The following is a 17,939-nucleotide window of genomic DNA, read 5'->3' on the forward strand; positions in this document are numbered from 1 at the left end:
AATCCTGAAGAAAAAAATTATACTCAGTTTTCACTAAAAAGAAAATGTTTTCATTTGTTAAACATTTGTATTAACTTAAATCAACAAATTTATAAATATAACAAAAATAATTAACTATAATAATGAAATTATTCACAATTCATTATACCAATAAATTTGTTCATATTAACGAATTTTCTTCATTATTGTGATGAAACTGTTTATTGTTTAAAAAGCAATTTCTCAATGCAAATATTAAAAATGTATGTAACAAATAAACAATTTATTACAGACGGATGTAACGACTTTATGCAAATCGAACTTTGACTGCGTGAACAACGCCGAGTGTATCGAAGGTCAATGCTTCTGCAAGGACGGGTTCAAGGCCAAAGGAGCGGAATGCGAGGACGAGAACGAGTGCGCTAGGAATCCTTGTGGTCGTGCTGCGATTTGTACCAATACACGTGGCAGCTATCACTGCTCTTGCGAGTCCGGTTTCGTTGGTACACCACCCCACGTGGCCTGCAAAGCACCTTGCGATGAGGTCACCTGTGGAGAACACGCCTTCTGCAAGCCCGATGGCCAGGAAGCTTATTGTATTTGCGAGGATGGTTGGAGCTTCAACCCCAACGATATTGCAGCCGGATGCGTGGATATCGACGAATGCGACCTAGTGAATGGTCCTTCCGGTCGTTGCGGAAGGAACGCGCTGTGTACCAATACTCCTGGAGGTTTCGGCTGCCAATGCAAGCCAGGCTATTCCGGAAATGCATTCAAACAGTGCATCGACGTCGACGAGTGCCTCAGAAACGATGCCTGCGGACATGGAGCCACTTGCTCCAACACGGATGGATCTTATACCTGCACCTGTTCCGAAGGAACCATACCTGCACCGGACCCCTACATCAAGTGCGTTGGAGTGGTCACCTGCGATGCTGACTCTGATTGTCCTGGCAACGCCATTTGTGATCCTCAGAAACGATGTTTGTGTCCAGAACCCAATGTTGGCAACGATTGTAGACGTAAGTTTCATTTAGTGTTTGTTAAGTATAGTGTGTATATATATAAAGGATATATTAGGTAAAATAATCCAGAACATGGTTATAAAATTTTTGTTAATTTTGTATCGATAAGAATATTCTAAGAAATTTTGTTTTTTAATTTATATTTAAAAATGCCTTATATAAGAAATTAGTGTTTCTTATAATTATACAAAATTTTACAGAATTTTATGTTCATAACTTTGATTGTTTTAATAGATACCTTGATAATTATGTCTATTGACACTTTGGTATCATCTGTAGATCCTTGTGAGGACCTCAGTTGTGGTCCCAACGCCCACTGCATGTTGCTGAATGATGTGGCTACTTGTTTGTGTAGTAATGGCTACACAGGCAAGCCAGGGAAGAAAGATGGCTGTCGAGATATCGATGAATGCTCAATAAACCCTTGCCCTCCTGGTGCCATTTGCAATAACGAGCCAGGATCCTTCTCCTGTGAATGTCCCAGTGGCATGGCTGGTGACCCTTACAGTGGTGGCTGCGTGGAATCTAAATCCCCTCACGTTTGTGGAACTAATCAGCCTTGCCCACCTGGGGAGCAGTGCATCAAGGATGAGTTTGTTGGTAGTAGTGTGTGCATCTGCCAACGTGGATACACTCGCGATAGCCAAACTGGCAAATGCAGAGATATCAACGAATGCATGGAACTCAGAGATAAACCGGCTTGTGGTGTCAATGCCATTTGCAAGAATTTGCCTGGTAGTTACGAATGCCAGTGTCCACCTGGATTCAATGGAAACCCCTTTTCCCTTTGTGAAGGTATTTACCATGTTCTTCCAGTTTCAGAAAACTTGAGTTTCATTTTTAATAATACTTCGATTATTCTATATGAGAGACTTTTATTTTATAATTTTTTTACGTTCTTTGCCATATAGTTTCATTTCTTGCAGTTAGGATGTATGTATTTTTATTATACTTGATCTTAAAAATATATTGTTACAGAATGCAACAGTATCGAGTGCCAATGTCAACCACCTTACAAGATCGTAAACGGAAAGTGTATGCTGGCAGGCTGTTCGAAAGGTGAAAAATGTCCAAGTGGTGCTGAATGTATAACGATAGCTGGAGGCGTGAGTTATTGCGCTTGTCCGAAGGGCTACACTACCAAAGCAGATGGATCCTGTGAAGGTTATCATCGGAAACTCATTATCTCTATCTCTTTATTAACCATAATGATAAATCTTCATCGAGGTGTATTAAAACGTGACCTCTGAAACTTTCAGACATCAACGAGTGCATCGAAGGTCATCAAGTGTGTGGATACGGGGCAGAGTGTATCAATTTACCTGGATCTCATCAGTGTGTCTGCCCACATGGTTATGGAGGCGATCCTTATAACGGTTTATGTTCGCCAGCTCAAAAAAGATGCACCAATGATCACGAGTGCAAAGCTAACGAAAAATGTGTTCAACCTGGTGAATGCGTCTGTCCACCTCCATTCTATACTGACCCGTTGGATGGAAATCTTTGTAAAAGTAAATTTTTCTTTATATTGTTTTATTGAGATTTCTAATAGTAATTAAAATACATAATTAGTATAGTATTTGATAAACAAATCAATACAAATATTATAAATAATACATATAACGTTCCAGATCCCTGTGATCGTTTCCCATGTGGAATCAACGCTAAATGTACACCTAGTGATCCTCCAAGATGCATGTGCGAGGCTGGATACGAGGGAGATCCTCAACATGGTTGTGTGGATGTTAACGAATGCGCCAATAACCCATGTGGACACGGTGCTTATTGTCTGAACACCAAAGGTGGCCACATTTGCGAGTGCTCTAGAGGAACAGTCGGTGATCCTTATGGTGCTGGCTGCACAGGAGTTCCCATTGCCAAGAGCGAATGCTCCACGAACGACGACTGCGAAAATTACTTGGCTTGCGTTCATGGAAGCTGCGTCAATCCTTGTGAAAATATTCGTTGTGGTCCAAACGCCTATTGTGAGCCAGATAAACACGCGCCCTGGTGCAGATGCGTCGTTGGATTCAGTGAAGGAAAAAACAACGAATGTGTATCCCGTAAGATAATCGTTCCATCAGAATTTATATAATCTATTGGTGAATTTTTAAATCCAAAAACCATGCTTTGCCTATAAAAGAACGACAAGTACTTTGGTTTCTTACTGAAACATATTTATGCTAAAATACTTTTCTCCAGAAACTTTTAAAATACACCCTACTGAAAATATTTAAATCTCCCCAAAAATCACAAAATACATCTTACACTAAAAATGTTTTAGTAATCATTTTTACGTTCCCTCAGAATGCGACGGTTTCGTTTGTGGTGCTGGAGCTCAGTGCATTGTTAGCTACGATGGTCCAACATGCAAGTGCATCGAAGGTTTCATGGGGAACCCATTCCCTGGCGGTCAATGCGTGCCAGACGTATGTTCACCGGAAGTTCCCTGCGCCGAGCCCAGTGTCTGCATTGGTGGACGTTGCAAGCGTCGCTGCGAGGGTGTCGTCTGTGGAATTGGAGCGACTTGCGATCCATCCACTAATAAATGCGTTTGCAATGCTTACTTCGTTGGTAACCCAGATCTTCTTTGTATGCCTCCAATACAGCCTCCGAGTTGCGACCCCACCTGCGGAAGCAATGCGCATTGCGAGTACGGAATTCAAGAGTCCACTTGCGTCTGTAATCCTGGTACCAGTGGGAATCCTTATCATGGTTGCGGAGTTCAAGAAAAAGCGGACTGCTCCAGTGCATTATGTGGGAAAGATGCACATTGTACCGCTGGAATTAACGCAGTTGAATGTCTGTGTCCACCAGGGTATGCTGGGAATCCATACATCCAGTGCTACGACATCAACGAGTGCAATAATGAGAATGCTTGTGGCAGCAACGCTGTATGTATAAATACAATTGGTGGCTACGATTGTCGCTGTAAAGAAGGATTTTTTGGAAACCCATTCGTTGGCTGCCAACAAATTCAAGTGGGACCTTGTACTGATGCATCCACCTGCAAGTGCAGTGATAACGTTCTCTGTCCTTTGGACTATAGCTGTGACCATGGCAGTTGTATCAATAAATGTAGCAACGTCAAATGTGGTCCCAGATCTGTCTGTCAGGAAGGCTCCTGTTTCTGTCCACCAGGATACAGTGGAAATCCTAACGATCTGATCAAAGGATGTCGCATTAAAGGCCACTGCGCCAATGACCTTGACTGTGAGCCTCAGGAGATCTGTTTCCAAATAGGTAAGGGTGTCCGGAAATGTGTGGATGCTTGCGGTAAATTACAGTGCGGGCCCAATGCATTGTGCGTCACGCAACATCACGTTTCATCCTGTCTGTGCATCGATGGGTACCAAGGTAATCCTAGCAATCTTGTGGAAGGTTGCCAGCCATCCAAGTCTGTAATTACACCAGGCTGCTCTCGTAACTCTGAATGTCCGACGGGGAGCTACTGTCTTACGAGTGACAATGGTGCCAGAGAGTGTATCAGTCCCTGCAGCAAGGTCGCCTGTGGCACCCATCAGAAGTGCGAGTATGATGCAACTTCCGGTCACGCCACTTGCAAGTGTCAGGATGGTTACGAATGGAACCCAGTGCTGTCCGTATGTGAGAAACCATCGGTACCAGACTGCATCAGCGATAACGACTGTCGAGGTCATCAAGCCTGTAGACCGGATGCGTTGGGAGTCCTCAAATGCATCTCCATTTGCAACAGTTTCACCTGCACTGCTAACTCCCAGTGCATCGCTAAGAACCATCGAGGCCATTGCGAGTGTTTGCCAGGATACACTGGCAACCCCAACGATCGTCAAGGTTGTCACAGTCCCAGGAAGGAAGAATGCTCCACCGACAGCGAGTGTCCCGAAGACCAAACATGTCGAACCGGAAACGATGGTATTCTGGCGTGTCTGCCAGTTTGCAATTTTATCACGTGTGGTCCCAATGCCCTCTGCGTGGTCCATAACCACGTGGCCAACTGCGAATGTCCTCCAGGGTTATTTGCTGGTGATCCAAACGACGCTCAAGAAGGATGCAAGACGGTTCCATGCGTTTATAACATCGACTGTCCACCCACTCAATTATGCAATAGACTCACTCATACTTGTTACGACGTTTGCGATGAAGATACTTGCGGTGTGAATGCAGTTTGTATAGCCGACGACCACAGGGCTATTTGTCAATGTCCACCTGGCCTGAAGCCCAATCCGGTACCTGACGTTGAGTGTGTGGCTGTCGAGGCTTGCCACCCCAATCCTTGTCATTCCTCAGCACATTGCGTGGCTGGTGTCTCCAATAGTCCGGTTTGCCAATGTCCACCTGGACACGTTGGTGATCCTTATGGTAGTGGCTGTCAGCCTGAAGGATATTGTACCAATGAAAAAGACTGTCCTGTCCATGCAGTCTGTCAGAACCATCGTTGCATCAATCCATGCGAGAACGCCTGCGGTCCCAACGCTCTTTGCGAGATTTTCAATGGAGAACCAGTATGTAGGTGTATTCATAGATTCGTTCCATCCACGAAGGGCTCGCACGAAGGCTGCGTACGAGCTACGGGTCACTGCGTTCATGATGCTGATTGTGATGGAAGCACTTGTCTGGATGGTCAATGCATAGGTAATGGATACTTTGTTCAACTTGATTTTTCAAGTAGAAAATTATATCTTTCATCTTATCATTGTTTAATTATTAAAATACTGAATGTTCTAGTAGAATTGTTTATTTAATTAATATTTGGTCAATGATTAGTTAATAGAGTTTTCTGTGCAACGTTGATTTCTCAAAAATTAAATCACCCATCATTTTATTATTTGTTTTAGAATTAAAACATTAAGCGTTTTGGTAGAAATATTTGTGTAATTAATATTTATTCAGTGTATAAGTAGTGGGATACTATTGTATTATTTTATCATTAATTGATAATTAAAGCATGAATTGTTCTGGTAAAAATACTTATTAAATTAACATTTCACCGTTTCAGCCGTATGCAGATCGACTACCGACTGTTCGGAGGGTGAAAAATGTGTCAATAGTAGGTGTATAGTTCCATGTGTGACTCACAGTCAATGTCAAACGGATCAAGCTTGCGTCAATGGTGCCTGCATCTTGGGATGTCGTGGCAATAAGGATTGTCTATCTACAGAATCTTGTATCAATAACAAATGCCAAGGTATACTGCTGTGTGTGTGTAATAAGAAAATACTCAGATAGAAAATTTAACAATTAAATAAAGAAAGCACAAGTTTTGTATCATGACAAACGATTGCTACAGTAACAATCATAGAGTTGTATGCTGAACAAAAATTTATTAAAAACAATGAAATATTTCTTTACTCTGTCTCACAAAAATTTTGTGTGTGTGTAACTCTACTTAATATGTGACTCTGTGAGACAGAATAAAAAAATATTTAATTGATTTCTACAAATTTATTTCTCATTATACTTGTGAATTATTTTTGCTTGCCCACAACAGATCCCTGTAAGAAGAAAGATGTCTGCGGTCCAAATGCAGTTTGCAGTTGTGTCAATCATGCAACCACATGCACGTGTCCGTTAGGATTCCATGGAAATCCCACGCCGGAACAGGGTTGTGTGCGTGTACCTGGCACATGTCAAGGTCCTCATGATTGTCCTAGCCAGCATTTATGCGTTTCTGGATGGTGCCAGTGTCAGTGCAAAGAACAGAGCAATTGCGCGCAAGGTGAACGATGCAAGAACGGAATTTGCGTGAAGATATGTTATAGTGACAGTAATTGCTTGCCTGGAGAATTATGCATCGATGGTACTTGCGAGATAGGATGCGCGTCAGACACTGGCTGTAAGCTTAATGAAGTGTGCATCAACAATAAATGCCGGTAGGAATTCATCATTAAAACAATATATGTATATATTTATATTTTACACCCCTTATATATGCGACGTTATTATGATGAGTAATTTGTTACTTTATTTTTAATATTTCAATACTTTAGCAGATTAGATTTATTTTAGCTGCTTATACTTTTCTATATTTCTCTCTTCATCTCTTCCATAAAATAGAACCATAAAAAGTACATCAATTTTAAAAAGTGTAAGCAACAAGAACACACCCTGTTTTTGTATTTCACTTTCAAAGAGATGGGATAAACTTAATCCAGATATTTGTTGAAGTAGCGCGTTACTGGAAAAGATTATCTTAGGGGTAACCATATAGTAAATGCTTATCGGGAGAATGTTCAAAAAATTGTTTAAGGAGTTATTGTGATTGATAGCAATTTGTAAGAAGTATCAATTTATCAAGGTATTATTTTTTATGTCCTATTTAGATGTAGTCAAGGATTCATTGCTGGTCCGGAACATTGCTTAGATATCAATGAGTGCGAAGATCACCCATGCCATCCCAACGCAGATTGCATCAATTTGCACGGTTCTTATAAATGTGCTTGTCCACCTGGTACTGCTGGAGATCCTGTTACAACTGGATGTGCAATTCCTCATCAATGCACGTTACAGACGGATTGTCCAGATAGCCTGACTTGTGTTCGACACAATTGCACGGATCCATGCACCTTGGTCGATTGTGGACTGAACACGATTTGTTCAGTATTAGATCACAAAGCTGGCTGCCAGTGCCAGCCTGGATACATAGGAGATGCATCTGGCTGTTTCAAGGTTGAATGCTTATCCAACAGTGATTGTCCAGTAGACAAATACTGTAATCAGGAAATCAACAAGTGCACCAGTCCCTGTAATCAGCTAAATTGTGGATATGGCAACTGTGTAACTGTAAATCATGTTGGACTCTGCAAATGTTATCCTGGTTTCATTCTTCAAGGAGATGTTTGCGTGGACTTTAACGAGTGTCTGCAAAATCCTTGTCACTCTAGTGCACAGTAAGTATAAATATTTCTGCTTAATGGTTTCTTGATAATTAGAAAACGTGTGCGTTAAGGGCTCATTATTCTTTAAATCTGGAAAAAGTAGCTATTTTCAGCATTTTTCATATAATCTCTACAATAGATATTATCCCCCAAACAATAGGCATTGCCTGTAAAAAATAAACAGTAAGTACATAGAAGTTCTAGCAAATGATAATATTAAATAATTTCCTTCAAAAAAATATACTAAAACATTAAAATAACTGTTTATAAAAAATTAAGAAATATGTACTCTAATTCAAACCAAATATTATAATTCAAAAATGTAGTGAAATCAAAATTATAGGTGAGTACTTTTGAGGTAAATAATGATATGTATATAGTTAGATTCATGACAACTTTTATTGATTTATTGGACGGTATTTAATTTTTTTAAAGATTAATTCTAGCAAAAAATATTATTTGAAACTACTTCCTGGGCCCGTGCTTTATGAGATTGATGGGTTTTACTGAAAGAAAATGATATTAAAAATTGTTAAGTTATTTTATATAATTGAATCAGGAATTGCCACAGCATTTGTTATTCTAAAAAAGTTTTAATTGATATTAAAGAAAGCCTCTCCTAAAAATCTAATCTTTTATTTAATTTTTCAATAGTATGCAATTAACATTCATTTATTCTCTTAGGTGCCACAATACAGAGGGTTCATTTACTTGCCAATGTCCAAATGGATTGATCGGTGATCCATTGAAGTCTGGCTGCAAGCAGCCTGGGGACTGCTTCACAGATTCAGATTGCCCCATCACTGCCTCGTGCATCGATAATAAATGCACCAATCCTTGCAAAGCATCAAATGTGTGTGGGAGAAATGCAGAATGCTTAGTTCACGAACACATTCCTATCTGTAAATGTCCAGGACAAACAACTGGCAATCCAGCTGTGAGTAGAAGAGCCAATCGTAATAATGCCTTAATGAACCGCTTGGTCAATAAAAAAAAAATAATATAAAAATTTTTATTTTACAGACTGAATGCGTTCACTTAGAATGTAGTTATCATAGCGACTGCAGCTCAGCTCATGCATGTTTCGATCACAAATGTGTCGATCCTTGCTCTGTTGCAAATGTTTGTGGACATGGAGCTGATTGTTCAACACTCAATCACAGTGCAGTATGTACTTGTCAACCTGGAGGAACTGGTGATCCCAATCTGGGATGCACACCAGTTCAGTACTGCAAAGCTGACACTCAATGTCCAACTGGATCAGCCTGTAACGGAGGAATATGCACTGGTAAGATCTTGAAATATTTTAGACTTAATCATTGTTAAATATTTTAAATTCACAAAGTTTAATCAAACTGTGTAATTGCAGCTCTTTGTGGTAGTGCTAGAGACTGCATTGGTGAACAGCTTTGTATTAATGGATTGTGTCAACCAACATGTAGAGGAAACTCAAGCTGCCCAGACTACCAATACTGCCATAATAATATTTGTGTTCAAGAATTCCGATGCATATCAGACGATGATTGTTCATATGACGAAAAATGTATCAAGAATAGTATTGGACAAGTAATAATTTATATTTTCTTGTAAACAGTAAAACAATGAAAAATAATTTAACAAAAATTTAAATATCAATTGATATATCTTTAGGCTGAATGTCGTGGAGCATGTGAGCTGATTCTTTGTGGACGTAACACTGAATGTAAGGCTGAAAGCCATATAGCTGAATGCAATTGTAAAACTGGCTTTTTCGGAAATGCACGAGACGACAAGATTGGATGTCAGTCAATCGAATGTCAGATTAACGAAGATTGCTCGGACGAGAAAATTTGTGACCTTCACAGATGCAGAATTGCTTGTCTGGCTCATAATCCTTGTGGGGTCAATGCCATCTGTACAGCCGAAAGACATTCTCAGGTAAAAGTTAATTAAAAGGATATTTTTTAAATCCTTTAAATGTCTCGTATGATAAAACGCGTTATATTATTACAGGTCTGTACCTGTCAACCTGGATACACTGGCGATGCCTACCATCATTGTCAATTGATTGATTTTTGCTTGAATATACCTTGCGCTCCTGGTGCTATTTGCGAGAACTCAAGAGGGTCCTACAAGTGTAGCTGTCAGCCAGGTACTGTTGGCGATCCCTATAATGGCGGATGCCAGCAACCTGTTGAATGTCTCAACGACGAAGACTGTCCTCTAAGTGCCAAATGTACCAACGTTAATAATATTCCAAAATGTTTTGGTATGTCTCATCATTTGCTGTAACAATCTTGCAGAATTTGAATTTTTAATTAATTATTATTTACTATTCTAAATTGTATTTTTAGATGTGTGTGCCCGTACACAATGTGGACCAAATGCTGATTGTATTGCTAGCAATCACGCAGCTGCTTGCCAATGTCGTCAAGGTTACGAAGGTGATCCAACTAGTTTAGGAGTAGGTTGTCGACCAAGACCAGTTACTTGTTCATCCTCAGCAGACTGTTCTCCCAACACCTACTGCTACGAAAGCATTTGCAGACGTACGTTTGTACAATTTTTGGATATAAGTTTTAGTTAATAAAATTAAATTAAAATAACAAACAATTAACCAAAATAATTTGAATTTCAGCTTTATGTCAATCGGACGAAGAATGTAACTTATCAGATGTTTGCTTGAGTGGACAATGTTTGGATCCTTGCAACATACGAGCAGCTTGTGGAACGAATGCTGAATGTGTAGTTAGGACTCACATCAAACAATGTAGCTGTCCACCTGGATTCACTGGGAACTCAGAAGTGGAGTGTGTTAGATGTGAGTAGTAAAAAGAAATACTGTATATTAAATAAAATAATTGTACAATTAAACTAAATAATTGCAATATGAAATAATTATTTTTCAGTGCCAGTTTCTTGTAGCGGTAGCCAAGATTGTTCATTAGGAAATACTTGTTGCGATAATGTTTGCCTGCCAGTTTGTACCAATGACAACGAGTGTGCGTTTAATGAAAAATGTATCCGAGGCAATTGTTTGTTAACTTGTCGATTGGATAACGACTGTTTCCTCGGTCATATTTGTTTGAACAACGCGTGCTCCTTCGGATGTCGCGCTGACGAAGACTGCAACGCCAACGCAGCGTGTATTCAGAACAGATGCGTGGATCCCTGTAAAGAGACTCCCTGTGGACCAAACGCCAAATGCACTGTGTTCAACCAGAGAGCCACTTGCTCTTGTCCAGCTGGCTTCATTCCAAATCCAACTCCCAAGGTTGCCTGTTTAAGATCACCAGGAACAATTTGCCAAGCCAATAGGGATTGCAGCGCTGGAACCTCGTGCATAAATGGACTCTGCACACCAGTTTGCTCTACCAATGCGAATTGCTTGAGCAATGAAAGATGCGACTCATCTGGAATTTGTAAATCGCTTTGCAGGAGGGACGAAGACTGCAGAAGTGGAGAAATTTGCGAGGGTCTTGTTTGTGCTGCTGGATGCAGATCTGATATCGAGTGTCAGGAAAATTTTGCTTGCATCAACAACCAATGCACTGGTAAAGTCTAGTTTAGAGAAATCTCTTCCTGATTAAACTTTAACAATTTTGAGCAAGAATTTTAAGGTCATATTTAAAACTGAATTTGATTTTTCTTGGTAGATCCATGTCTTTTACCAAATGCTTGTGGAGTCAACGCGAAATGCTTTGTCAGTAATCATCAGAAACATTGCACTTGTTCATCGCCATTGGTGGGGGATCCTCTGATTGGTTGTAGACAAGTTTTCGTTCCTTGTTTATCTGAAAACGAGTGTCTTCCAACTCAAACTTGCTATGGTAGCTCCTGTTACACTACCTGCAGAAGGTATATATAGTTAGAATACACTTTAAATTTATAATATATGCTTTTCAAATCACTTTGTTAATCAATTACGTTAATTTTTTAGCGATGCTAATTGCCTTAACGATGAGCGCTGCGATAGAGGAATTTGCAAAGCAATTTGTAATAGCGACGAACATTGCTTGTCAAATCAAATTTGCCAGAACAGATTGTGCGATATCGGTTGTCGTAGCGATAATACATGCCCCACTGATGAATCCTGTATTAACAACAAATGTAGAAGTACGTACCACACACACACACATTAATATTAACTGATAATTGAGTAGAAAAATCTTGGATATCGTGAATTACTTTTTCTTAACTATATATACATATATATTTATGTAAATTCGTTTTAAGGTCCATGCGAGGGAGGCAGAGCATGTGGTGAATGCGCTGGTTGTCGAGTGGTAAATCATGTGGCACAGTGCAGTTGTCCAGAGAATTATTCCGGTGTTGCTCATGTAAACTGTGCTAAAATAATGATACCTTGCGATGGCTCGTGCGAATGTGACGAAATTGGCTTCTGTACCAAGACTTGTTACGGCCACGATCAGTGTTCTTGTGGCGAGGCTTGCTATGGAGGAAAGTGTCGCACGAAATGCGACATCTCTACCAACACATGTCAAAAAGTAAGATCCAAACTACAAAGTTTTCAATATCCTCCAATCTATCCTTATTTTCATTTTTATAGGGATACATTTGCGACGGGGGACTATGTCTTGTCGGTTGTCGCACACACTCGGACTGTCCGCCATCTTTGAGTTGTACGAATAGCCAATGCGTGGATCCATGCTCTTCAAACGGTTCGCCATGTGGAATAAATGCACTCTGTCGCGTGTCGAATCATCGAGCCGTATGTTTATGTCCGGAGGGCTTCCAGGGTGAGCCGAGCCAGGAATGCTACCAATTGGAATGTCACAGGGACGAGGATTGCGAGCATAACAAACGATGCAGCGAAAATGGCGTCTGCACGAATCCCTGTTTACAGCACGGCGTTTGTGGATTCAATGCGCAGTGTCGTGTTGTGCACAGAAATGCTCAGTGCTCTTGCCCACCAGGACACTTTGGTAATCCAAAGATCAACTGCAAGAAAGGTAGGAAAATGAATGTGATAACCTTTCAGACATTTTTTTATATAGGATAGTATAAATTTGTAAGCACTACATCAAAATTAATGGCCGAATGAAAGATCGGAGTACCATGTTGAAGCTGTTAACAAACACCAAAGTCCTTTATAATTAAAAATATCAACAATAGCATAACATTTATTAATTAAAAAAATCGAATCGATTAAACGATTGCTTCGAGAAGTTTAATTTGTCCACTCCTAAATGGTGTACGGAGTTAACATTCGTGCAACATTCACGTGCGCTATATTGGTTTACATAACTCGTCCTCCAAACACTGAACGAATTACCGATAACTTTTTGTCGGATTAGTCATGGGTTCCATGAGTATAATAAAAATATTGATATCATGCACGCAGGAGGCGACGAGTGCTTGAGAAGACCTTGCGGTGTAAACGCAAAGTGCAGGGAAAGTTTGAACGGATTTGAATGCACTTGCGATCCAGGATGCCATGGCGATGCCCACACAGCGTGTATATGCGACGGTGGAGACCTTTGTCGAGACGTTAGATGTGGTGTGAACGCAGCATGTCGCATATACAAAAATGAGCCCCAATGCTACTGCCCACCGAATTATCCAACTGGAGATCCAGAACATGCTTGTAAGTCTAATGAATTTTGTGCTTTTGTTCATGCTTAATAGGAGACTGAATATCAACACTCTTGCATTTATATTTCAATCAGAAATAATTAAATGTATGCTTGTGGTTTTGCAGGTAGCTCCGAAAAGAGTTTGGGCGATTGTCGAACTTTGGGATGTGGCAAGGATGCTGAGTGTATTCGCGATGGTACGATATTCGTATGTCGATGTCCACCCGGTACAACTGGCTCGCCAGATATCGAATGCAAGACAGGTAAGGGTCGACTTACTAACTGTTTAACCAAAATGCAACCTGGTTAATTTGATGTACAGCATTTTGTGACTTGTTAGCAATTACTGACGATATCGCAGGAACATGGTCTGTAGAATAACCATGTATCGTCCACTAGGTTTTTAATAATATGCTATAGATGTATTAATCCAGTGATTCGTTAACACTGAGAGACAGATGTGATTGAAGCAGAAAACTGCCTGCTACGACACTGGATAATTTTATACATATATACTCACAGCAAAAAGTTTTTACTTGTACATATATATAGGCATACTGTACATAATAATGTGAAAGACATGTCACACGTATCTCACACATAACTTTATATGTAGAATGTTTACTTCAGTATCCAATCTGTCTTAAAAAAAGTAGTATTACACTGAAAAAACTCACGATTCATGAATTTTTTCTCCAAGCTAAAGGTTTAAATCAAAGAGTGAAAATACGAATTCCAGTCGCTTCCCACGACGTACTTTTTTTACCGAACAATCGAGTTGTTAGAAGTGAATTAATAAAAACGATTACATGTTTAATTAGTTCAATTAGTTGTTCGTGTAATGTTACTATTGTATGAAATTGATTTTTCCGCAAATAATTGCTTTAATTAAAATGTAATCCGGAAAAACGTAGGAAAAGAGGAATGATTGCTGAGCTTTTTTTCAGTATACTGTATCTCGTAGACTCTATATGCTATATACATATAGATTTATTTATATAATTTGCAAGTATACGTATATATCACACGTATCAAGTTGCGAGTACACGGCGAGTGAGGTACACGTGCGGCGTGCGGAGCCAACGCGCCGCGCGTGGAGCGGAAGTGCCGCGTGTCCCCTCCACGCACGCACCACGCGCAGCACGTCCGTTCCAAAAAAGTGCAAACCGCGCGTGAATTCACGTGCCGTGTATTCGCACCTTTACAACATATACATATGCTTACCAATATACATACATAGATACTATATTAGAAATAGTAAGAAATAATACAGATTGGGAACTGCGAAAGGGACATTCTCATATACCCATGCTTGATATTTGCTGATATTCACGGGATGTTTTCCTACTCTCTGAAGTCTCTGGGGGCTTGTTTGTAAATAGGCTTGTATTATTTATTTACATGTATCTATTACATTGAAAACTATATTTTTTACATTATATTACATAATATACATTACATATATATATGTATATATATGTATATATATATATATATCATCGAAGCGACGAGCCCGGAGTAAATAGAACAAAGCGTTGATAGATTAGAAAGAATTCTCTGCACCTCTGCCCAAGGAGAATATAAAGCATGTGGTTTAACGTTATTTGTGAGAAAGTTTCTTTTCACAGTTCTTACGAAAGCTTTTTTCTTTGTTTTCCTCCCTGAAACCCTGAACCCAAACACCCATGTGAAACCCGACTGTGGAATCCGTCGCGTGGCCTCGTAGAGCGCGAATGCACGGTAGACACGGAATGCCCGAACGAGAAGGCGTGCATAAACCTACAATGCCTGGATCCGTGCGCGTTGCGGGGTGCCTGCGGTATAAACGCGTTGTGTCGCGTGGTGCTGCACAAGCCACGCTGTTCCTGCCCCCAGTGCTACATCGGGATGCCAAAGAGCGCGTGCCAGCCGGACCCGAAATGCGACACGCCCAATCCGCGTCCACCGCCCGGCATAAACTGCTCCTCCGACCTGGACTGCCCGGAGAACCTTGCCTGCCACCTGCGGAGTGGCGAGTGCCGCGACCCCTGCCTCGACTCGCGCCACGACTGCGAGTCCACGAAGAAGTGCCAGGTCCGCAGTCACAAGCCGGTATGCGTCTGCAAGTTCGGTTTCGTGGTTAACGAGGTCGGTGAACTCACCTGCGCCCCGGACACCCTGGCCTGCTCGCGAGACTACGACTGTCCCTCCAACGCCGCGTGCGTCAACGGCAAATGTCAGAACCCCTGCAACGTCCGTAACCGGAAGCGCCCCTGCCCGGCCGATAAGAGCTGCGACGTCCTCGAGCATCGACCGGTCTGCGTCTGCATCCGCAACTGCAATCCTTCCCTATCCATTTGCCTGCGAGACAGTGGCTGCTCGGCGGACTTGGCGTGCCGCAACTATCGCTGCGTGGACCCCTGCGAGAACTCCACCTGTCCGGCTGATGCCCCCTGTTACGTCGAGGAGCACAAGCCTATCTGCAAGTTCTGTCCCCCCGGCTTTGTGCCAGATACTAAATACGGATGCATGAAAGGTAAACACCAATTCTCAACTCTTCTCACCACCTTCTTCTACTTCTTCTTTTATTACCTATTCACGCTACAGTCGCTAGTTTTTACCTTGTTTGTCTTACGTCTTTTAGCCTTACTCTTATTCTACTGTACCATATATATATATACGTATTATCATTGTTGTTGTTATTTTCAGTTTTGTTCTTCTTGTATCTCCCCTTGTCCTTGTTTTCTTCTTCTTCTTCTTCTTCTTCCTCTTCTTCTTCTTCTTCTTCTTTACAGTTTTTGTAGCTCGTCACCTTCTCCCGCACTCTGCTATTTCTCTCTTCAGCAATAACTCAACACGATTCACACCAATTTCTTCCAGCTCTCGAGTAAAATCTCGCAGACGATTTTTCATTGTTTACTTTGATTTCTGTCTGCAAGTTTTTACCCTCTAAGATTAAACTATACACTATACGATTGTTCAATGTTAACACGTTTATGTAGCAATGAGAAAGTTAAGTGGTTTATATTAGCCCATCTCTCAGCTCCCTCTTTTACTTCAGCAGGGTTCTTGTTACCAGAGGACCCATCTTCCGTTACATCTGTCTCTATATATTTCTAATCATAATATTTCTTAATTAATTAGCTTATCTGTTATTGATTGTGCGTGCATGCTTATACTTCTTAATTCATAGAATCTGATAATCATATATGTACTGTTAGAAATATTATTTTTAGTGTAGTAGACTAATAGTAATTACTCTATATATTACATGTCAATGTCTATTGTCGGATGTCTATGTGTGCTTATTATCATTAAATTCACAGCAGTTCAGAATCCCAACTTTACTCGTGAGTATTATGATGATTGCAGTGACAAAGAGTACCTATATGTTGAAAGTTTCAACGTTGATCCTAGCATCATTCTTTGTCAAATGCTATGTGTTTGTTGTGTCAGGTCACACAGACCAGCTTGTTTTTGTAAAATTATTCAAGAAGGATCTATGAAAAGTCCAACAATAAAGGCAAAAATATTCGAGCAAAAGAAAAACTGTGTGGAGGCCCTTAGGATATGGTTTTTACTATGATTCTTCAATTTGAAGGATCTATCGATAAAATAAATTTTTATCCATCTTCAAGTGTCAATGAAATCTGTAAAAATTCATGGTGATTGCTTATCCGATCAAATTTGTTCGGAAGACTTGTGTAAAAATCCTTGTGACAAAGAGATATGTTTGAGAAACCAGTCTTTCTTTGTCAAAAACCATGAGTCTGTCTGCTTCTACTCGTCTGCCAATCAAATTTCAACTGTTTTTAGCCTACTTCCAGGTAAAAATTTCTCCACTCTGGAATCTTGTGTTGATATTAATTTCTGTACCATTACCTGTGTTTCTCCTTGCCAGAACAAAATTGGAAATGACCAATTCTGGAAAAGTTGAGAGCATAAAATTTAATTTAATGAAACACATTCGATAAAAAATTTAATGCAAAAAACAACAAAAGTGTGTAGATTATTAATGGTGTATATAATATCTCTACATTAAACTGTATGAAGCACTACAATGAAAAAAAACATGTATATAAGCGGACATTTATACTACATTGCAAAAACAGAACATTCTTGCTATACTTCAGTGTAAAATAATGCTTGTGCATGATCTCAATGTATAAATTATCTAATGATTTTAACAATTAATTCGAGTACTGACAATAATTTACTGTATTTTATGTGCTAAGAGGACTGGGCTTTGCACTATATACAAATCTTTATGTATTTTTTATTTATGCGCGATATAATTGTAAATCTTCATCATTGCGTAATATAACAGTGATTTTTTTATATATTTTTTATTTTACAATATATATTATAAAATAGGAATGCCTGTTACTGTGTTTCTATTTAATTTTTACCATATTAAATTTATTATTATTGTATAAATAATAGTAATAGAAAATTAAAATGTTTACTTACATATAACACTATGCTTTGTGCATATGCATCATGAAGTTTCCTTGGGGTACAGT

General features: G+C 39.9%; 1 protein-coding gene across 1 annotated transcript in view; it reads left to right on the top strand.

Annotated features, from left to right (window-relative positions):
- Window positions 1-17,939, top strand: part of LOC136780117 (uncharacterized) — a gene marked incomplete at its 5' end in the record, with an annotated part of 59,825 nt that overhangs the window by 3,903 nt on the left and 37,983 nt on the right. The window contains 24 exon segments of the mRNA XM_066738233.1: window positions 272-1,001; window positions 1,284-1,799; window positions 1,983-2,168; window positions 2,264-2,515; window positions 2,636-3,067; window positions 3,312-5,618; window positions 5,983-6,171; window positions 6,475-6,856; window positions 7,307-7,873; window positions 8,546-8,798; window positions 8,885-9,149; window positions 9,231-9,427; window positions 9,512-9,778; window positions 9,854-10,109; window positions 10,195-10,389; window positions 10,479-10,661; window positions 10,750-11,394; window positions 11,497-11,698; window positions 11,781-11,956; window positions 12,077-12,348; window positions 12,411-12,813; window positions 13,206-13,448; window positions 13,563-13,700; window positions 15,164-15,952. Of these exon segments, the coding sequence (XP_066594330.1) occupies window positions 272-1,001; window positions 1,284-1,799; window positions 1,983-2,168; window positions 2,264-2,515; window positions 2,636-3,067; window positions 3,312-5,618; window positions 5,983-6,171; window positions 6,475-6,856; window positions 7,307-7,873; window positions 8,546-8,798; window positions 8,885-9,149; window positions 9,231-9,427; window positions 9,512-9,778; window positions 9,854-10,109; window positions 10,195-10,389; window positions 10,479-10,661; window positions 10,750-11,394; window positions 11,497-11,698; window positions 11,781-11,956; window positions 12,077-12,348; window positions 12,411-12,813; window positions 13,206-13,448; window positions 13,563-13,700; window positions 15,164-15,952 (10,045 nt within the window).

This window comes from Prorops nasuta, unplaced genomic scaffold (genome assembly GCF_024137725.1).
Source record: "Prorops nasuta isolate Cenicafe-Biocafe unplaced genomic scaffold, Cenicafe_Pnas_1.2 PNAS00018, whole genome shotgun sequence".
In the NCBI taxonomy this organism is placed as follows: domain Eukaryota; kingdom Metazoa; phylum Arthropoda; class Insecta; order Hymenoptera; family Bethylidae; genus Prorops; species Prorops nasuta.